This window comes from Scleropages formosus, chromosome 23, assembly GCF_900964775.1.
Source record: "Scleropages formosus chromosome 23, fSclFor1.1, whole genome shotgun sequence".
Lineage (NCBI taxonomy): Eukaryota > Metazoa > Chordata > Actinopteri > Osteoglossiformes > Osteoglossidae > Scleropages > Scleropages formosus.
The window spans coordinates 11,458,265-11,481,986 of NC_041828.1; the positions used below are offsets into that span (position 1 = coordinate 11,458,265).

The 23,722-nt window shown below is 40.5% G+C and overlaps 1 protein-coding gene across 2 annotated transcripts in view; it reads right to left on the bottom strand.

Moving 5' to 3' along the window:
* The window catches only part of csmd3b (CUB and Sushi multiple domains 3b), a 353,421-nt gene that overhangs the window by 301,414 nt on the left and 28,285 nt on the right, over positions 1-23,722 (bottom strand). For both annotated transcript variants that reach the window (XM_018731974.2, XM_029248376.1), the window contains exon 2: positions 12,864-13,086. In XM_018731974.2, coding sequence (XP_018587490.1) covers positions 12,864-13,086 — 223 coding nt within the window. The remainder of the gene's footprint in view (positions 1-12,863; positions 13,087-23,722) is intronic.

Genomic DNA, 23,722 nt, shown 5'->3' on the forward strand with positions numbered 1-23,722 from the left:
ATTACTGTAGGTAATTCCTTATAAAATAATAGGTTAAAGCTCAGAGACCATATTTGTTCAAATATTTATATTTGAACTTTCTACTATAAAAATACAGAAGACAGAAACTGATAATGTAGTGGCTAGAGCGGTTTCCATTGGATCCTAGGCTAAGGTTGCCAGTTTGAATCTCACCCACTGCTGTAGCACCCCCGAGAAAGGTACTCTAAATTTCTCTAGTAAAATTACCCAACTGTATAAATGGGTTAATAATTCTAAGTAGCTTAACATTTTAAGTCACTTTGGAGAAATGAACAAATGTAAATGTAAATAACCAGTCTGGGAAAAGTAGCACGGAAACACAAGATGAGCCAAATGGTTTGTTCATAGTGGATACATATTAGCATGCCCTCTTTGTTTCTTCCACTTCTGTGATGTTTGGGAAAAGCAGATTAGTGCATTATGAAAGAGCAACAAATGTGCCTTAGGAAGTTGGAGGGATATTAAAAATATGAATAAATGTATGATGCCTCTGTACATGTAGGGTAAGACAGTCCAATTTGTCATGCAACATATTCTGTTCCAATAAAGTTCAGCATTAGAGAACAGGAGAAGAAAAACACATTTTAGTCGTCCCAGACATCCACAATAACCATTTGTCTTTCATACATGTAGTTTTGACAAAGCCTTTGGTCACAGCCATGAGCTGTGTAATGGAGAGACTGATCTTCATTTTTTGTAACACAGCAATCGAAAACCACTGCATTCATTTAGGTATGCAAGGTCTGGTACAAGGTTTTTTATTTGCCATTATCTTTTCCTTCAAAAAATAGAATTTGAAATTACTGGAATAACCTGAAAAATCATCTTGATGCATGTTTCAAATGGCAACGGGTTTTCATTTTGGTGTCGAGAAGCATATGGGAATTGGAAAACAGACCCCAGTAATGAAGTATATTCAGCGGCTGTCATGTAATAAGTAAACACTCTTCAGGCAACAACCTATCACATGAAATCATTCTTGGCACTTTCTCCTCTCGTTTCTTCGTAGCCTTAAAAAGAGCCTATAGAAATCATCACACCAATCACAGGATTATTTAAAGATTCACAATTAATTCTATGGAATACACAGAAATTGCCCGGGATTCTATTTGAGTAAATGGACAGTTTGATAATTTACAAATGCATCCTTCTGTATGTAAGTTTTTGCAGGCTGACAAGAAATAAGTGGGGGGGGGGGGGGATTATTCAAAGTAAAAGGTTACAGCTTTGTGGTTTCTCTCTTCCCCAGGGCACAAAAGCTGCTTGCCAGGAAAATATTTAAATTGTTGTCATTTAATTATACTAAAATAAATTGCTGAATCTGGCTTGATGGGAGAGTTCTTTTTTTTTTATAACAGATGAGGATAGGAGAAGAAGAAAAATTGCTAAATTTAAAGTCAAGTCCAAGTGTGCTGAGGCCTCTGCAAAATGAACCCGACACCATACACCAATCCCCAGAGCACAAGGTCCAGATATTTCCGCTCTGTTCCATCTCGCCCATCCGTTTTTGACAGATGACAGCAAGCAGAGCCTCTGACGGAGGCCAGAAGGTGACCTGAACTTCCGTGCAAGGGAAAGAGGGAATCCACAAAAGCGCTCCGTAAAAGAAGGTAGCGTAGCGACGAGGAAAATTAATCAGTCTCATTGTGCAGTCACTGAGGGTGTTACAACTAAATGCCATTACTGTGCCGGGTCCTTCGACCCATGAAAAATGGACACTGACTGTTTGGTGACTCCAACTGCAACGTCAACAACAGTCTCAGCGTTTACAATGCTGTTCACGTTGGCATCAAGCTGTCTGAACGGCAGTCTTTCAGCTGTTAAATTATTTTATTTAGACCTTAGACCACTTTTTATGAATACTGTCAGCACCATTGTTCACACCCTCCTGAACGTAATTTCATATACAACGAGCAGTAAGGGTTTCATTAGTCATTATTTATTAATGCACACGCATATTGCAGCAGTGTTGCAACAGGAAGGAATGCACAACAAAATTCACGACTGATGTGCAGATGTCGTCCTAACAAGAATAATAAACACGCAAATCGTTGGTAGAAACTGGTTTATAGAGCCAGCTATAGCTGTGCGTGAGGCAGTCTATGAAAACTTTCAGAAAAACATTGAATGGGACTGTGATAGGATACAAGGTTTCTGGAAAGGGCTTCATTCAACCATTCAAAAAACCTTTAATATGAAGCTCGAACCATTTTATTGAATCCAAAGGTCACAGGATTGAATATCATCTCCTATTGGAGCACTCGCAAGAAGGTACTTACCCTAAATTGGTCCAGCAAAATTCTCAGCTGTATAAATGGGTAAATAAGTGTAAGTAGGCAAACGGATAAATACAAACGTTATGCTACGGTCTACATATTAATGTTCCTCTGTAATATGTGGATGACCAAGGCATTTCATTTTCTTCTGCTTCAAAAATAAAAACTGATCTACATGACAATTTAAAGGAATTCTGGAATGTCTGGACACTTATGTACCTCATCAGGAAGTGCTTTATGACCATACCCATTAAATATCGTAGTCTTTTGACCTTTGCCCTTACGTATGTGGACATTATTTAAACTTCTTGGTGTTCTCTTCAGCTGTCACCAAGAGATGTTCAAAAACTGAGGGGGAAAAAAGCACTGTAGAACAGCTGAACGCAAACAACTAGTGAGGTCCATCAGCTGCTGCAGAATACAGAGTGAAGGGCATGAGGTAGACCGCTGTGTCGTCGTGGTCACCGGAGGGAAGCCACAGCGGGAGATACTTTCCCCAGTAGGATGCTTTCTACACAGCCAAGGCACACAGAGGCCTGCTCCTGCAGGCAGAGGACAGTGTACATCCGTACCCCGGTATAGGGTTGCCGCATCTGTGGGCGCAGAGCCGCGGAAGATAGAGGAACGGAGGTGGTCAAGATCGCCAGTGGGCGAAGCAAACGTACTCGATGTTCCCTTTGTGATCTGCTTTGAAACGCGCATGAACATCGAGAAGTACAAAGGCAAACGAACCAGCACTGAAATTCCGCAATTCCAGAGCAAACACTTAAACCACCAGAGAATAAAACTGAGACCAAATTTTACGAAATTTTCTATTTTGGAGTGAAATGGGCACAGGCAGTCACAGCACCATTATTAAACGTAGCTCTGCACCGGGAGGAGCCAGTTACTTTATATGGAACAAAATAGACAACAGTTCTGAGTGCGCTATTTTCAGACTTTCTTATTGCACTCAGAGTATTAAATGTCTTAGTCTGCAGCACATGTCATAATTTTAAAACTTTTGACACTCTGTGAGTCTATTGTAAATAAGCTCTTGAGATTCTTGGGGTGTTTCTCTAAGACTTCTTTATTCAGCTTTAAAAGCTCAGAGTCTTAAACTGCATGAATTATAAAACACACTGAAATCAAGCCCATGCAATTTCCTTTTCTTTCATATAGTAAGTTACACATAAGAAGTCTTGTTTCAAACATGAGCTCAAAATACATTATTCAGTAGTTGCAGTGGATCTTGTGTTCCCATAAATAACATTTTTCCTTGCTAGTATTTTATCAGAAATAGAATTAATGTTTTTTTCCTCATGTTTTTCTTTTTTATTGCTTCTCCATTTTAAACATATGCCAGTTGTTATTGGATTCACCTTTTCTGCTTTAAGTTCTGCAAAGCAAAATGGTTTGACTACTAAATTCTTTAAGTTTATTCAAGATAGACATGTAAAGAATCAAGCTATTCATTTTAAAAAAAAGTTGTAGAATAAAATCAAACATGTAACATCTGTCTAGTTTACATACTAATTTTATACAACAGTAACAGCACCAAGGAATCCTCTTGTGATTGTGAACCTGAACCTACCAAAGTTCTGCCAATATTTGAGCTACAGAAGTTCCATCTTTCCTCATATGTCTATGTACAAGTAAGGTTATTTTGGCAGCAATTAATGTTGACAGGCGTTATTAATCATACCTCAAATGCTAAGATACCACAAACTTCTTGGCTTGAACTCATGTGCTGTTTAACTGATAGTAAAATAAAATATTAAAAAGGTGATTCTCCTAGCTTTCACTGAAACTCTTTCTTGCTGTGTGTACAATGTGTTGTAGATTTATCTTTTTTATATTATTAACAGAGTAACAACACTGGATGATAGTGGGAGCGATAGAAACCATACACCTGGGAACAAATGAATGCATCAAAATATATACAAACAAAAACATGTATAAAGAAGGGCAAAATGTTACAATATTCCAGAAGTGTGATCATAAAGCACTATTTAATAATTTCCAGAAGGGTGTCCAGGCATTCCAAAATTCCTCTGAGTGGTCATCCAGAACAAATGTTAATTTTTCCCAGAGAACAAAAAAACTTTGGTCATCCACATATTTGCAGAAGGAACCTCAAGCGCAAACCACAACATTAAAGTACATTTCCTTGCTAAGTGCATAAGAGTAATTAGCCTATGTTCCATAAAATTATCAAATAAATAAAACAATCTGGGTTATGATTAACTAGATAATAAATGGAGAAAAATCCAACAATTTGGCTGAAGAAACCCTTTCCGGAAGAATAGTATCCAGTCATGCTCCCAGAATTAATGAAGCAAAGTGCTGGGAAAGACTGTGCATGATGTATTCCTTAAACAGTCCCAAACAACCGTCCCACAGATTAGACAGACAAACCGAATGGACAGAAAATGAAAATGCGTTGAGTGCCGTACCCCACACAGAACGTGATTGCATACAGTCAGCATGTTTAAAAATAAACTACCGGGAGATAAAACTCAAGGCAACGACAACGGTCCTCAGCAGCCTGTGAATAAAATTTCACTTCTCAATTGATTTTATGACTTTGTTCACCTACACATTCATTCAAATGTGCTGTAGAGAGAAACGGTCCCTGGGACTGGTGCGCAGAGATCTACCTCGTATTGCTCTGAAAACAAGGTATGAGGAACAAGCGGTGTTGAGTCAAGCAGCTTTGAAGGAGCTATTCCCTGTACAGAACACTAGATACATTTCACATCTATTTTTTATTCATGAGGAGAGCATGCAGAGCCTAAACAAAGCCATTCCATCATTCCATTAGGAAGAGGGGACAGGAATCATACCGGGGTGATTCTCACAGCCACAATAGGACCAGGTGACTCTCAGAAAGAACTAGCACTGATTTCCTTCGGTGCTCTCATTTTATTTGATGGCTGATGTTGACGCAGGCCTCATTGATGCTGATTAACAATGAGCAACCTGGTAGAGCAGTGAGTAGTGCTGATGCCTCAGTTTTAGTCTGGGGGTTCGAATCAGACTTATCTCAGTGGATGTTCACGTGGGTCTTCTCTGGGCTCCAAAGATGCTCTGTTGTGAACATTCTTGTAAGCAGCTTACTCAAGTGTGCCTATCATTTAAGTCGCCTTGGACCAAGATGCCAGCTATATAAATACAACTTAATTCATGCATGGACAACAAGGGCTGCACATTTAAGTTTATCTGATACTTTTACTTCTAAAGCAGTGATTTACCCATTTACACAACGGAGCAATTTTGATGCAAACAATTTAATATAAGGACCTTGCTCAGAGACACTATAGCAGGAGGTGAGATTTGAACCTGGTTCTCTGAGTCCAATGACAGCAGCTCTACCCTCTATGGCACCTGGAGCAGCCAAAATGACAGTGTCACTCCGGTTGCCTCATCTTACCTTGCCTTTAGTGTTGGCAGGCAGGGTGAGGAACTTAAAACATTCGATTCCATACAAACCAATTCCATGTTGGGGGTCCATTATATCCTGTCCCACCGTAGCCGGTACCCACAGTGGATCTCACCCTGTGTTCTCAGCGGACCGCTTCGTACAGCATCTCAGTGCTGTCTCCAGGATCACTACCAGCTCAAGGCAGTCACTCATTTCCAAGCCATGCAAGGCAAACCCCCTGTGGCCCAAATGGGTGAAAGAATGCGGGGAAATGAGGCAGGCTGCAGTGGGTTGATCTGAAGGAACTACATCTGTAGGAAGGAATTGCTCCTCCACCGAGAATCCTCCTCAGTTGATGTGCGCTCATGACTGCTGGAACACATAGACCATCTTCCTCCCACTACTGCTGGCAGAGATGGTGTCTGCCCTAGGGTGTCATTCAGATCTCTGTGTTTATTGCTTATTCTCTTGAGTGTGGCTATCGAATTTTAAATAAACTGCATAGAAAGCAGTCGACAGTTTCACTGTATGTATAGTAAACATAAGGCCGAAAATATCAGTTTGTTAGTGCAATTTATTAAATCCACAAATACTGTAGAAGACCTAATATTACAGCATTAAAGTCATGCATTTATGTTTGCATGCATCATCACATTATACAATATATATGCCAAGCAAATTGAAGCTCATGATGAAGAAGATGAAACCAGCTTTCTTTAGGGCAAAACACAGATAGAATTAGGCCGTACAATCCGCACTACTGTTTGCGCTCTTAACATCAAAGAATTTACGCAGCGATTTTCACGGTTGTTAAAATGCTTTCAGAAAAAGTTACTTTGAGGTCTTACTGGTACTACTGAAAAAATCAGGAGAATGGGATTACAGTACAGCAGGAATACAGAAATGAGATACTCAAGGGACTGTGTTATTGCCATTATGGTCATGGCTGCGATGCGGGACTCTACGAGGCATGCGACTGCATCACAAGCGTGATGACACACTCATGTCTTATGTGCTTTTATGAAACAGTTTTAGGAAGACTGTATAAATTCATCCAATTATTATCATTTAAAATACCTCAACTAAACCTTATTCAGAAAAATGTACTGTATTATTGTCTATACGAGGCTGCTGTAACACAGCTGAAGTTAGGCTACCTGTGATGCATACAGTACCAGTGAAAACAATGAGTACACCTGAGCAATAGCTGTATGGGATGAACTGGACAGAAAGGTGAAAAAAAACCCACAGGTGTCCTACATCGCTGGGAACTGCCACAGAACACCTGGGAAGATATGCTGGGTGGATGCTGTAGAACAATGTCAACCAATAATTTGATGGAAAAAAATTCCCTGTGTATTCAAACTTTTGACTGCAAATGTATGCATCCTAAGTATTGATAACTTCCAATTAATTCAATGTGACTTCAGCCAAACAGTCAATAACTTCTCTTGGTTTTATTTAAAAAAAAAAAAAAAAAAAAAAAAAAAACATAAAAAAAAAATAATTTTACAGGCACATTTGGCCATTACCACACATCTCAGTAATATCTGCTCAAGTCACCAGAGTTACAAGCAGTTCTATGTGAGTTACACAACTACCACAGACACACTTACAGCAGGAAAAGCCACTGTTCCCTCTAAGCAATGAAAGTAAAGAAACCTTCAAAGGGAAGAGACAAAACGGAGCGAAGAACGATGAGTTGCACTGATATCAGGCCAACTTCCGTTAATTGCGTGTATACGGTTCATGCACTGTAGACTTTAACTGTGTTAGCGGCACACAATAACCTTATTGTCTTTTAATGCATTGGGTGTGAAGAACGAAAATGATCATTCACCGCGATACTTGTCCGGAAGCGGTCTCCTTTATGCGCGGCCCATTCCAAACACCTCACTTTAGCTCGGAGCCAAGCTGCCCTGTCTAGATTGACAGAGGTTTGCTGGACAGCGGCCGGTGGGCGTTGTCGGTCCCCGCGCCATGGGCTTTCGGACATACATTCTGCTCCGTTATTCTCTTTGGGATCAGCCACTCGCACGGCCAACAGAAGGGGAATCTTAACACTTTCAAAAAACCGACACCTTGGTAACTACTGCAAGTAAAGACCATCCAGAAATTGTGGACGAAATGGCTTAAATAAAAATATGACGTCTAAAAATAAACACTGGATTTACCATTGTTACTGTTGGGCAGTAAACGTGAACAAATTCTGGAAGGGATAGAACAGTGCTCCAAATGTTTTCCTTCTTTAGGGTGAGTTCTATTCACATTTTCTTCGTCCCTTTCGGTTCCTTTCACTGCAGCTGTAACAGGATTAGTTCCGAAGACCATAGCTCTGGCACATTAGTGGAGGGAATCCCCAGCATTAACCCTCTCCTCCACACCAGTGAACGCTGGGGCCTCCTGAGAAATACTGGAAATATCGAACCTCACATGTCACCTGCAGCCAAGCACGTTTACATGTCCTCAAGTGAGGAGCCATGTGGTTCCATCCATCCAGTGAAACCAGAACTCAGTCTGGACAAATACACGTGAAGACCACAAAAGTCTGTCCTAATTCCTCCAAACATAAACTGAGTCTATTCCAAATGATTCATGAACTACTACTTCATAAAAAATGTTGTCAACGGAAGAGATTTGGTTGAGTGAGGATGGGAGCACGTGAAGTAACGGCAATGAAATGACCTTTACCGGCAGCCAACAGTATCCAAAAAGCAAGTCAGTGACACCTCACACGGCAAGGAATTCAACACTTAAATTCTGAAAAGATACATCTATCCGTTGGGTTGTGTTCAGAATTTCAATCTCAATAAACCAACCATCAAAGTAGACTGAAGGTCCAAACTAATCCCAGTGAAATTATGTCTGCAATCTGAAAGTTACATAATAATTGGACACGACTAGGTATTTTCCTTCACAAGTTCCTTTACGCTTTATTAGAAAGTGTTAGAGCTTAGTCTAGCAATGACACACAGTAAAATGCTATTTCGTGCTGACTACCTTTTTTCTTGTTTTCTAATATATGGAAGCCATTCACTTTAACATTTTTGAATGACAGACCACAAGCTGAAAACATAAACCAAGCAAAAAACTTAAGTGCATAAATTGTTCACAATCAGTCAAAACCTGGTTTGATTCATCACCATTGTGATTACTTATGGTTTTTTGCATTTGTCCACCAACACCGTGTCATACTGACACAGAGGGCAATATGGCTTGATAGCACTGAGTGAATCATCAGTGAACAGACCAGCACACTTTGGTATTTGGGGGGGCGGGGGGTCTATATTCAGAAACATATATGTTGTAATGCAGCAATCAAATTTCACACATTTCACCGGATCCATGTATATAACGAAGACCGAGTTACATCAGCATTGCCTAGATTGAAAACACAAGCTTGCTTTGAAAAGTTAAATTTTACAATGAATCAGCTATTAGAAGTTACACACACACACTCTGAGCCGCTTGTCCCACACGGGGTCACAGGGAGCCGGAGCCCAACCCGGCAACAGAGGGCGAAGGGCTGAAGGGGGATGGGACACACCCAGGACAGGACACCAGTCTGTCGCAAGGCACCCCAAGCGGGACTCGAACCCCAGACCCACTGGAGAGCGGGACTCGGTCCAGCCCACTGCGCCACCCCCATTACAAGTTATTTACATTTATTTATTTAACGTTTTTCTCCAAAGCAAATTACGATGTTAAGCTACCCACAATTATTTCCAATTTATACAGCTGGGAAATTCTACTAACACAATTTAGAGCAAGTACCTTGCTCAAGGGTACCACAGCTGGAGGTGGGATTCAAACGTGCAACATTGGAGTACAAAGGTAGCAGTTTATTTGAAATTAAATATGGTTACAAATGCAATTATTTTCAAAAAAACGGTTTGCTTTTAATACCTTATACTTGAGACCTGTGGGTGTCACAGTAGCAAAGTAACAAGTGTGGAAAGAAACATCCAGAAGTAGGCAACTCATTTTGAGGCTGAAATGCAGACAATGAGTGCGAATTTTAAGTGAAGCAGTACACATGTCTGCCACAGGGTGTCAGCAGAAGAAGCTGAAGTGATCTCACTAGATAAGCTTTGCATACATTAGATCTCATGAATATTTATGTTTTGCATTACTGACAGTAAACCTCTCTCTATCCATACATTAAACCGTTTGCACGCACTCCACAGTAAGTGCATGTGACGAAGAATAAAGGTGGGTAAATAGCAATCTCGACACGTCTGTTTAATTATAATTATAGCGGATGCTCTGCCGGCATCCTGCTCGGTACGTTTTAGATGAGTGCGCCGTTTTTATTTTCATATCCAGAGGAAAATTTCTAAACGGTTCTGTATTACCACATACTCTTTCATCTGAAAAATTGCAGGTTTTGCTCTCAGATTGGCCGATACAGAAGCACAGACGATCCCTGTGCCATCCCCCACCCCGCCGAGAGGCCGCGCCTTGTGGGCAATTTTCCCGCGCTGCCCTGGTGGCCATGAGCACACCCGATTGGAACCCGACTCGGTCGGCCCCGTCCGTGCTGCGGAGCCATCAGCTGCCACACGTGGACTCACTTTACACACAAGAGGGGGAACGAGGACACCTCTTCAAATTACCAGCCCCACCACAGTGGCACAGTGAGCCTCACGGGGCTCTTTCCCTTTCCACCCCCTCCCCGACCCTCACCCCCCACCACTTTAGTCGGAGGAGAAATTACACGCAACATTTCAAAGACAGCAATCCTACGCCAACGCAAGTGCAGGGCTCTGACAGCGAGCGCCGTGTAAAACACACCACCATGAGCCTTTGATCCAAACCAAAGCCCAGGCCTGTGAATGGTATTAAAGTGCGAAAAGCAAGCAGGAAAACAAGGAGGAAATAACTGACACTACTGGTATGTTATACTGATTTGAAGCGCTGCACATACTAGATGAACATATTAAAAACATTAATTTAAAAAATTCTATTGTGATTGGCATTCTATCAACCCCGGGATAGACCCTGCATTGGACAAGCAGTTATTGATAGTGAATGGATAAATTTGTAGTCTCCCTTAAAAGTACAAATTACGAAGGTCTGGGGAAAGGACTGAGCAAAGAGCCGTGCTAATCCATGATCTGTGCGCTCGCTGCGTAGTGTCCATAACCCATCAATTACTGGCCATTAAGGACACTTGCCACTTTTCACTAAGTGTCCATAATTACTGCATGCGTTTGTTATGTTCCTAATGTAAGAGCAACCGTGTTTATTCCCCTTTCAGAAAGGCAGTCGCCGTGGCACCGTTTCCATCATTGGGATTCAGCAAATCAGAATGAACGCACGTCGCCACGAAACACATCTGTTGCTTCGACGAGCCAAGGCGTTGGCGTGACGTGATCGTCGTCCCTTCGCTCTGCTGCACAGTGGCTCTGCTAAACGCACAATCTCCTCCCGCCTACGCCACGTGCTTCCTGCGCCTTTAAAAAGCAGGCACTCTTTCTCTGTGCCGGGTGAATCGGCCACAATTACTGCAGCCAAATTACCATTTAGACATATCTTTAATTCATTTAGAGGCACACTTTAATATTTCAGCACACCCCTGAATGATTCAAAGGCACATGTAAATATTTCAAGATAAGTTCAAATCAGTTGCAGATATCTCGATATATACCACGGTAGTTGAAAATAATACGACAACTGCTTGTTACGATGTTCTTGAGAATGGGACTGGGGGACGGTGATTCATCTGCGACTGCACACCAGCCCATCGGACCCCACTCAGCACGTCAGCTGATTGAATATGCAATGTTTGTTGCAGTGCCAACACTGGAATACATAAATAATTGCAATTTATGCAAACCAAGTCATGCGGTATCAATCAATTTGCAACAGTGCTTACCCGGTCCAACCCCTCTGCAATAGCAGATTATTCCCACCCAAGCCTACCTTACCCAACATCAACATTAATGACCCCACACCAGAGGCAGAAACAGGGCCGGGGCACTAAGTGTAGGCCTTTAACTGGCTAAGCCATTTGGAAGGGCTGCGATAATGCTTCTTTGAAACAGGAATCGGAAAAAAATTAAATTTCTATTAACTTCACACTGATTTGCGCAAGGTCTGCCTCCGTTTTGACGCAGCCGTTCTAAAGCAGCTCCTTTCACATGTCCACTTAAGAGCGGGATCTGATGTCCAGTTAATGCGAGGGCAGACTTCTTTAAAAGGCCGTTTGTGCGGGAAACGGTGGGCTGTTTGCGAAGAGATTACATGAGCGACCGTTTCGAGGAATTGGATGAAGAGCACTAAATACTCTGCTTTGCATAAGTACATATCGAAGTCGTGACCCCACCTGCTTGTACTGCGCCTCCTCCAGGTAACTTTTACTACTTCATTCCCCAAGGGCAGACTGCGCCACTGTTGCACTGGAATGCATTTCCTTTTATTTTTTCATTAAATTTGAAATGCTACAGATGGGCGATGTTCCGCACCACAAAATCTGCCGCATTAGCATCAAACATCTGGAGGGCCCGTGCAAGCTGGTGGCCCTAACCTGGAAGGGTTGCCCCTTGGGCAAGCAGCAGGCAGCCAGCGGGGGCCTATAGATCCAGGACAAGGTAGAATGAACGCCAAGAACAGCGCCACCCTATGGCTTAACAGGCACAAAATACACTGGAAATATTCGGAAAACCACGGCTTTTTCGAAAGCAAAAACCTCGGAACCTTGGGAAAAATTCTTTGTCGGAGCGCTGGACACATTATCATAATGCGATGCAATTATGATATCCTCTAGCGAGAGAGAAATGCTTTTTGTACTCAATTACCTAGTGAGATCTCTGTGGCCATTTAATCTGAGCCAAATGCCCAAGATAACATGTATCTTGTTTCCACTTACACCAAAAATTACACTGAACTGGTTTCCATCTTTTTACTGATCAGAAGTGAGAATTAATGAGAGAATTCTGCTTCAGCGCTGCGCTCCAGTTTAGATAGAAGGTATAATTAGGCTAATCAGCATTACGTAATTGTGGTCAAAATTTTACACTTCCTATAATATTTATGTTCCTGTAATGTTATATATGTATAAACTACTATATATACAGTATACATAAGTTTATGTGATAAAGTGTTATTTAACAGCATCAATGCACATTTTGACTTCTTAAATGACTCTGCAGGCCTCTTACCTTGTCCTGAAGTTAGCTGGGTGTGGATGCCCATCATACAACGATAAAAAGTCGTATTCCTCTTCCACAGCAAACGACTGAAATACAATCTGAATTCTGTTCCTCTCCTCGGCCACAATAACCCATGTACAATTCGCACCATTTGGATATCCGTAAGGAAAACCAGGGCTTTCTATAGTGCCATTCCTGCCTTTTAATGTCCCACCACAAGTGTAAATGAAACCTGAAAAAGAAAACACAAAGAAGTCAACATTACACCTCTGCAAAAAGAGTTGACTCACATGCAGTACCAGTCAAAAGTTTGAGTACTCTTTATATTTATTTTGAATTTTATTGTTTTATTTTCCTATAAATTTCCCCTCCCCAATCCCATAACTGAGAACATTTTAAATTAAGGTTCTGTAAATACCTGTCAGGTGATAAGTCGATATTCGTTGCTTTCCTCAAAACCACTACAATTTGGCCTAAGAACCTCACAAACACAAAGCATTTCCATAACAAGTTTCAACAGATGTACTCGAACTTCTGACTGATACCGGACATCTTGCCCAACACCGCAGAGACATTTTCAGCATTTCGGACTTGGAAGCAGAGCATTTCATCATTAACCTGCTCATCACCCGTGACAGTAAACAGTCTCAATTAATGGACAATTCAGTGGTGTTCCAGTAGTCCCGAAATCAACAAAGAACACAAAGACATTGCTGTAATGGCTAACAAGCAAAACAACGGAAGCAAACACAAACAGGAAAATTAAGATGAAAACATATGTTACCATTATAAAATACAATAATAGTAATAATAACAATAAGAAGAAGAAGAAGAATAAGAGCAGCACCATCACATCATGCCTGGTGGAAAGAAAAAGTCTGAGCATTTGGAAGTAGCTGCAAATGTAAAAAATTTTTACAACACACCAAATAATTTGACCTTATCATTTGACAGTTTCTGTCGTTTGCTAGCAAATTAGAGCAGGATCATATGCAAGGCAAGGCGAAACGCTGACATTATCATAGGAGACTGGCGTATTAAATCGAACATGAAGCGACCAAAGATGACCGCTTTACACCATTTCACTAATGAGTGGGCAGCTCAGAGTGTGAGCAAGGTGTATGCACACTAAATTATTCTTTTTATAAGCCCAGTCAGTTTTAATCCTATCACTTCAGTTTTGCGGTGAACTCCAATTACAAAACACTTGTGCAGCATACTTTAAAAACAGTTTTTTGACATTACAAATCTTGTACATGTGTAGCATGACACTCAAGAGAATATGAATTCATTAGCTAACAGGGATCAATAGGGTAAACTATAATTTACTGCTACAGTATGATGGTGAATGAGTGAGGCTCAGATGTAAAAGCATATATTACACACACACACACACACACACAAATTCCTTCCATGTGAAATCTCCAGAGAAGTCCCTAGAGTGGGGTCAGAATATCATAATCATAAAGTTTAGGATTAAGACTAAAGCACATTTCACTGTGGCAACCAACGCAAAATATGCGGGATCAATGCGGTAATGCTTCGTGGTTCTGAACAGTAGGGGGCACTGTAGTGACCCTACAACTAAGAGGCCTTAGCTTATTGCTGATGTGCTTAAGGTCACTGCTTTCCACTGAGGAAAATTGGGATTTGATTCCCCAGCAGAATCACCACTATCTATCACCATTACAGCTTTGGAACACACTGCCTTTACACTGCTTGTCTTTAAGCCTGATATGAATTGTGCAATACTTCCCTGCCTCAAAGTATGATGGTCCATTTATGCGACGAGAACGCCGAGATAAAACACAGCAGCAGTAATGAAAAATGAACTTACTTAGGATGCACTATTTATCCTCTTTATTCCTCTAAAGGACTATCTCACTTAAGCGGGCAGGACTTTCGAACTGTGCTCTGCAGACTTGGGTGGGAAACTAATTCTAGGGAACTAAGTCAACTACACGACAAATAAAGACAGATAAATAGTTTCCATTTACTGACTGATTTGACAGTGATCATTGATCTAATAAAAGTAACCCAATCTGATAACCTTTTTGCTAATTATTTGTTACTTCAGATGGACAAGCAAGTAGTGCAGCAGTCACCATGTAATCGAAATAGATGGGTCTAATGCCATCCTCCTGCTGCAGCACCCTTGATCAAGCTATTTCCCTTCAATCGACAAATCATTCAAAATACCTTACTGTATAAAGTTACTTTGGAGAAAAGTGACAGCAAAATGAATAATTATATTAAAACCACCACGTATACTATAACAGAAGCAAGGTTTTGCCTATCTGAGTTACTCCCTGAAACGGGTCTTAATTATATCACCGAAAGGGGTATGCAGAGTTGTGTGGTTAACATCTCAACAGAGAAACAAAGGAAGGAATCAGATATCCTCCTTGTTCTTATTCCAAGAATGAAATCGCGTGGCAGAATTACAACAATCAAACATAGAAAAATATACTATAATGCCTCCTCTGGTAACCACACAAAGTTTCTAACATGTACACAGACTAACTCAGCATCATCATTAGGAAGGAAATGGCTGGTAAATGTCATGCATGAAATGACTGTCAAAATTTATTTTCCCATTAATGACTTCAATAAGCCTCAGGTTTTACATCAGCGATTATGGTCAATTATGACAGGTGATCTTAGCTTCACTGCCCATGTCTCTTGCTGTTCAGGTTTTCAGTCTTCCCTGCAGAACCCCAGTTCCACGCTGGTCACCCGAGAATCACCCTACACTTGACCGCTCTCCTCAGACTGAAGCAGCAAGGAGTTTCAACTCCACTGGCTGGCAGTAAAACACAGTGATTTCCCTTAAAATGATAAAATGCTAGTTTTGTGGGCAAACTGTATGCTTATACAATTGTACCAATGTCAGGAAGGAGGTGAAGTACCACATAAAACATAAGGAAATGTTTGCTATTGAACAAATCTGTGTGTGTGTGTGTGTGTGTGTATGGATATCTATGGGGCACAATGACAACACAAATTACTGAAATTATTACATTTTGGTAATAACCCCCTTGCGGAACTATGCTCTTCACATTCAAAAAGACATCCTTTTTTGGCAAAAAAATTCAGGCCTCATATCCCATACTTGCTCTTTCTACAAAAGCTTACTTCTCTTTTGCTGATGCATACTATTAGAAACACATAAGGAAACACCAGCAATGACTAAAAATAGAAGAATATATGTATTTGCACAAACACTGCATTGTGACAGAAAATGTCAGCACCGGTCAAAAGTATGACTACATCTGGGATAAACTGGAGAGAAGAGTGAGACACAACCAACAAATCTATTCGAATTCCATGCAAAAAAGACCAGCTTCCAGCATGTGTACTGTATGTACTGAAAAAAATTATAAATTTTCCCATGGCATGGCACTAGTTAGGCTGCATGTTTCGTGTCTTAGCTTGATGAGGATGAAATCCACACAGATATCAGCTGAATTTTCTCCAGGATTACACAGAATGTAAACTATACTTTGTACACAGTGGGAAATTCTATAAATGTAGAAAACTGAGCTGGCCTATGGCTCTATAGGATGTTAAAAACATAAAAAAAATCCCGTGTGCAGTAGTGTACTGAAGTGACGAATTACGCAGAACTGCTTCCCTGTCGCTCTAATACTGTCATGGTTTCAGAAGGCGACACCCACAGCCTGGGTATCCACGGTGACTGAGCATGCCTTCAGTGATCAGCACTGGCAGCTCCCCAGTTCCCCAGTCCTATGCAACAGCTGGTGCAGGCGTTCGCACCAGGAGCAATCTGCAAATGATGGTGGCCCATCTGGAGCCAGGTAGCCAAGCCCAGCACTCGCGCGCTCAGCGGAAGGCCTTCAATTAAAAGCAATGCAGCCTAGAACGGACAACTTCCAACATGGAGACATGCATCCCACTCAAGCCAAACATTTATCGCAGACCTCTGCCCCTCTTCTCCCCACATTTAACGAGCCAAAAACATCATAAACTGTATACAAAACGAGGGAGTTGATAGGTAGGTGAACACACAGTTCTGTGACAGAGAGCCTCGTTAAGGCCAATACCCAGGATCCTTTGCAGCAGACAGTGTCCCACCATAAGTGAGAACACCGGCATGCAGTTCTTACTGCCTCTGCTGACAGAAACACGTGGCTTTTTTTTTTTTTTTGTACCCTGGCAAGCAGCCGCTCTCACTCAGACTTTCTCTCTGTTCTGAAACAGCAAGGCTGTCTGCCACCCAATATTTAGCACAAAGCCTTGCTGGACACCATGGGCCAATCTCTAGACAGCCTGCTTTCCTTATTACCGATAGCAAGGCTGAATGCTTTTGGAGATATTTCTGGGTCACCCAAGTAATCCTATTCACAGATGAGGCAATCAAAATAATTAGACTTTTGTTACACTTTTTGTAAATGCAACTAGAGAAGAAGAATACCTAATACTGTACCCACCCTGATAATATCCATTTTGGTTGAGGTATTACAGTTTCTGCAGGTTGGAAACAAATACCGCATTTTGTGAAAGCAACTGATGTCACAGAACATTTACATCAGGTTTTTACACATCATTTGCCACAGCACAGGACAGATTCAGTAAAGTTTCCTCTTATGTGATAATTTCTCGCAAATATATCTTGCAGAGTTGGTAAATATGTTTTTGGATTAACAAAAATATAAACTGCCAAACACAATGTTTTTCCGGAGAAAGTTTTTTCTGAAAACAGGCATTTGACCCTCCTCTCTTGCTTCTGTTCTGAAATGAAAAGGGATTTTCTGCAAAAGAGGGGAGAATATTCCAGAAGATATGAGCTCAGTGTTCCTGAGAGCGGAATGAGTGTGCCGCCTTAGTTATAATACTCCCAACCCCCAGCTGAGATGTGCACATTTTGGGGGGGAAAAGTGCAATTACAAGGATTTTGCTATGATCCATAACAAAAGCAACAGCATCATGGAAATACTAGATAGATGCCCAACAACAGACATGAGGAACAGACTTTTGATTACTCTGCAGCTATTAAATCCTCACAGATTTAATACAGCTCTCATGAGAATGTGGATCGACTGCAATTACCATGCTAATGCAAATTGGAAGAACAGTTTAATGGCCGATTTTATGACACAACTAAAGACGTATGGCTATCACTGGCCTTAAACCTCAGCGGCAAATATGCTGGACTTTTCAGCCACCTGATTAAATGCCAGAAGGTAACAATTACACATAAACCCAAACAGGAATTACACATCCCCATACAGCCCTGGTATCAAATAAATTGAAATTTAAGGGAAGTTAAGTGAGGTGAATGAACAAATGCACCCACTCCTTTGAAGATCCCGCCCAAAGCCCTTCTAGGTTCACTGCAGTGCATCGTGTGCGAGGCTGAGCATTTTTAATGAGCAAAGACACCAGTGGTAGTTCGTAAGCTTAAACAAGACATGGTGGAAAACGAGGCAAAACACATTTTCCAGTCAGCAAGCAAGCATAAATATAAACATTGTCAAGCAAATTATCCTCCACTTTTAATACTTGCTGTGTCCTGAGCAGGGTCATGGTGATCCAGAGCCTATCATGGAAGCTTTAGGCACAAGCCAGGTTGAATGGGAGTACACCCTGGTCAGGATGTCAGTCCATCGTGGGCACTGAATTATCTTTTTTATCCATTAATATATTTACTTCTTTTCTCCAAGATTGTCACAATTATTTAGTGTTCTCTGGAAAACCAATGTTTTTTTTTTTTTTTTTTTTTAGTATTTATTATTTGGTTACAAAAGCCATGACCTATTTGTTATAAACCAAGCTGATTCACGTAACATTTAAGTATTGAAATGAGCGAAATAAATATTTAAGTATTCAAATAAAGCAAAGCAATGAATTAATTACCCACAGAAAATGATAAGGATGAAAAGATGAAAGGTTATCACTGACTTACAGGCATCTTTCACATATCCAGTTCTCACCCGAAACAGTGCAGTCAGATGCCAGGCCCAAGTTTTTCACCTTAGATGGACACCTTTTCAATCACATTACAAGCTTTTCACTTTGTGTGTATGTATGTGTGTCGGTGGGGGGGGTGACAGTAAAATATCACTATAATTACTTGAAAGCCCTCGCACAAAGACAAGATGCAATACCTCGTATTATCCTGCCAAGCAGTCTACAAAACGGGCGGTTTTCACGTGAAGAGCCTGTTGTCACAGGGTAGACAAAAGTAAACAATAAAGATAGCAAAACAACTTAGAAAAATAAATAAGAGTCAATACAGGCATTCTTGGAGCGAGAGTCATGCACACTGCCCTGTGTGACAAGATCCCCCGCTCATCCCATATGGACCAACCGGAGAGGGCCGCTCGGTCAGCCAGGCCAGAGCGTTTCCCCCCTGCAGAGAACTCCTTCCATCAGTAGCGGGAAGAAGGAGGGACAACGGATTTAAGCGGAAGAAGCTGTGTACGGGGCGGCAAAGAAAATGCCAAGGTGTTATCGCAGGCACTAAAGTAACAGTTCTCCTCCAGTCTTGGTTTTCCCAGGCATCTGGCAGCACTTGTGTTCAACTACCTTTCAATGGCCATTCGTTGTACATCTCCTGTCAGCTGTCATACAAGAATGGAAATGGCAAAAGCTCCAACATCTCACTTTTAGACAGTGTTATACAGGAATACTTCAGTGTTGATACACTGATTAGATTTCTGTATTCTCTATCAATTTTATATTCAGTTCTTCCTGCAAGTGCCCTTTGTATGTAAAAGGCACTTTTCTCCTATTCTGAGATGTTATTCTGAGTTGCTTTGCAATATTGTTTTACCCGGAGCAATTCAAGTTATATACCTGCCTCGATCGAAAGGCAAAAATAGTAGGGCCCTTTTATAAGCCTTTATTCAGAAATCTTGAATTTTCAATTTTTAATGAATACCGTACTCACTTTCCTAAATTATACTTCAGTGCCAAGCTTGTACTAACGCGTTTCTTAATACACATACTATAACACGACTCCAGAACATAGATCTGAGTGTCATTTCGATATCAACGAAGGGCTTTTCCAACTGACCTATATCTTTATTTTGAAATATTCTCTCTTAAATCATCCAAAAAAAGAAACCATCAAGTAAGAGCATGGAAATTATTTTGAAGACTCACAGGGTCATACTTCTGACAGTTTTAACCTTCTTACTGCAAAACAAATTCCCATCCAGCACGAGAGAAAACGGGCAACGTGGAGCTTTAGAAGCTGGGAAGTCTGGTTAAACCACCTTCTAAGATGAGCAGGAAAGGTCATCCAGCATCAGGAGAGCTTAACAAATTGTTAGCTTATGGTCCCCACGAAAAACACCGTATTTTCATTGCAAGATAAACACTATGATGAAAGCATAAGTGCCAGTCTGGGGGATTTTTTTTCTTCTCAGAGCAAAAACAAAGAAAACTTAAAGGCTTGGTCGCAGTGACGACGGGCAAAAAAAAAAGAGCAGAATTCATTGGCTTCATTCGTCAGCAGAAGCAGGTGGACAAGTCTTCATGAAAAATGGGAAAATTCACTCCTAAGATTAACAAATCTAGTTAATGTATCTGTCTGGATTTCTGACAAAAACAAAGACCTTCATGTTGCGCATTGTACAGTTCCACTTTATCCTTTCGTTTCTTATTAAAGTAGCACTTTATTAATCTTACTGACTAGACAAATGTAAAGTTTCACCATTTTAAAAACATTTTATTCCTGTGCTTTGTATGAAATTTCTGTTCTTGATCTAGGCATATTTTTTATAATAGTGTAAAATTAATGCCTGCTCCAATTACCACAATGATGAAACGAACTTACTTAAAAGGACATATACACCTTCCTCAGTGCAACATGATCCACCTTTTTGAAACAAACTAATTATGTGATATTAATTGTATTATTTTTTTTTAAACTAAGTGCAGCTAATTACCTTTTGCTTTTTATTGAAATTTGTTCATATTTGCATGTTTTTCCACAATTTTCTTAACTAAATATCCACTGTAATTATCCTTACAGTTTTTATCAGGTCACATCAACAAAGAGAAATTGTAATTTTATATTATTTTTACTATTATTACTACTACTGTACGGTGGCACAGCCATAACAGCGGTGCGTCAAAGTGCCTGAGTTGTGCTTTCATTTGTACGTGAGAATATAGCTCAGGGTGTGAGCAGTTTGTATGTTTTCTCCAATTTTGCAACCAAGAGATGTGCATTAGAGGGAAATCGTATAATATTCTGTGATAATCGTTTTGTTCCATTATTATTATTACTACTACTACTACAACTACTATTCTTTTACACAGCATTGAAGCTGGTTTTAGGTATAAATTTTTAGGCTGAAGCAAGAGAACAGAGAAGATGAAAGTGCAAATGCCTTCAATAAGTCTTTCTGTGCCTGCTGCAGTGGGGAATAATTAGAGTGGAATCAGTTTCACACCAGCTGTCCTTAACCGCCATGATCGATACAGAGTCCTCCGATGTTCACTAGAAATCCTGGAGAGCCCCTGTGGGGGCTACCCACTTTGATCCCCCCTCCAGTCTGCTCTTGGAAACATTTTAGCTATGACAACATTCTGGTAGAGCCACGCACCCACTCAGCAACACCCGTACCCGAGCACCCTCAACAAACAGCACAAGTAGACGGACGCGTTGTGCCTGACGTCCGCCAAAAGGATTTCAAGTCCCTCTCAGTTCAGACAGTCAAACAGCCATTGTCATGCTATTCAAAAAAAAAAAAAAAAAAAGGTCAAAGCTTTTATGATAGCAAACATGAATCCATAATATGTGACAGAGATTCAACAAATGCAGAGAGATACACACACACACACACACACACACACACACACAAAAGAGAACTTCACAGGTTGCTATGAATGATCTCCGTCAGACATGCAACACATTTACGTTTGCAAAGACTGCAGGGTTATTTCAGAAACATCTTGCATGAATCAAAAACAGAAGATACAAAGTCACAAAGTACAAGATTTGCTAATAATTTAAAGGGTTTCGGTTTAACTTGAAGTTAACAGCAAGTGGTGTAGTTGTTAGATCGGCTGCCGAAGCATCCAGAAGATCACATCTCTGCTCCCGTTATAGTAACCTTGAATGAAGCATTTACCCTCAATGTATACAGCAAAACCACCCAACTTGAAAAATAGGAAATTAACTGTGAGTCACTAAACATACAAAAAAGTTGCAACACAATAAGTTGCCTTGGACAAAAAGGAATCAGTTAAATTGCATAATGCACCCCCTTTGTCCAGTTGGTATGTAAGAGAAACCCATTGATTTTGAATATCTGCTATTTATTTGCATGTCTCACTAATGTCTTCGAACGCTGACGAAGGCTTGTAGCTGAAACACATCCGTGTCTCAATTTCACATTCATGTCAACACTGTAATAAGGAAATAGACACAAATGTGAGTGCTGTGCTAGATATACTGTATATCTGTTAGATTGTATGAATTGTTAAAAAGGTACCTTGAGTCAACACGTATTGACTTTAGATTTTCATTAGGAACATAGCGCTCATTTAAAAAAAAAAAAAAAATAGTTAAAGCACAGTTCCCTGTCCTTGTGCCCAAGCTTTTTTAAACCAAAGATAATCACGTAATTCAAAGTATTAAATCAAAATCTCCAGCAATGTCAGTTTCACATCTTGTTCCCAGTAGGCTCTCTGTGCAACAGTGAAATGACACTGTCACTGCAAGCCAAGTGCAAGGTGAGATTGAAAGAACTGACTCAGTTGAGCACATCACTGCTTGTGTGACTCACATATTTGCTTATTCCCAAACGGCCTGTCCGCTTTCTGCTAAATAAATAAAGTAAACAAGCAGCACTGCAGTACCTTCGTTTCGGTTTGATTTCTTAATGTGGGTCGATAAAGCTTCGCTTTGCATGTCAGAGCCAATTGTTCCACAGAGCTATGGAGTCAGATAGTGAAGGTCTTCTGCAAGTTCTCTGTAGTCAGGTTTTCAGAATGTGGCTGCCAGAGCAACAAAAACCCTCTTCCTCCCAGACTGAATACCTTTTTGTCCAGCACCGACCATGGACAAGATGAATGAGATTGCTCATAAAACGTGTAACGTGCTCCTAATTGGAAGAGACTGACTGAATATATTGATAAATTACAATGATCCACTGCACTTGGTATCACAAAATGAAGAAGGACCATGACACAAAAAATACAGAATAAGGTAAACGTCTTATTTCTGGCTCCTTAATTATTCAGCTTCACCCTGATGGTCCAGGATGAAGCTGGATTTTGCCTGCAAAGCAGTTCAATCTTTCTTCTTTTTTTTTTTTTTTATTAAAAAAAAAAAAAAAGAAAAAAAACCAAAGACAGCAGGGGAAAATGCATACCTGAAATTTTATAATATAAAAGTGGAGAAAGAAAACATATTTGGATTATGTATGCATTTATGTAAAAGAATTACATACACCTGGCCTGGATTAGTATCTTTACACAGTTGGGCTGATTTTCTAGTAAAGTCGCAGTGCATCTTTTCATTTATTACCTGGATGATTTCTACAGTTGATTAGGTGAGCCATGTGGTAATACGCTATTGAAGCCATGTTATGCAACCCAAGTTTTGTGTTTGTAGCACTTCTTCCAGACTGAGCACTAATTGCATTAAGTTATTTAAAAAAAATTAAAAAAAAAAAAAAAAAAACATACACTCATGGAAAACTTACAAGGTTCCAGTACCATGGACAGCAGCATATTTATACGTATGGTGTCTGAACCGGGTACACAAAACAGACTGATCAAAGTTCCTCAAGCTTGTCTCAGCATGCTGCACACAAATTATTAAAGCTTAATATGATTTGCATTCTCCCTGGCTCCTGACAGTGTCTCTATACAGAGCTCAATATTTT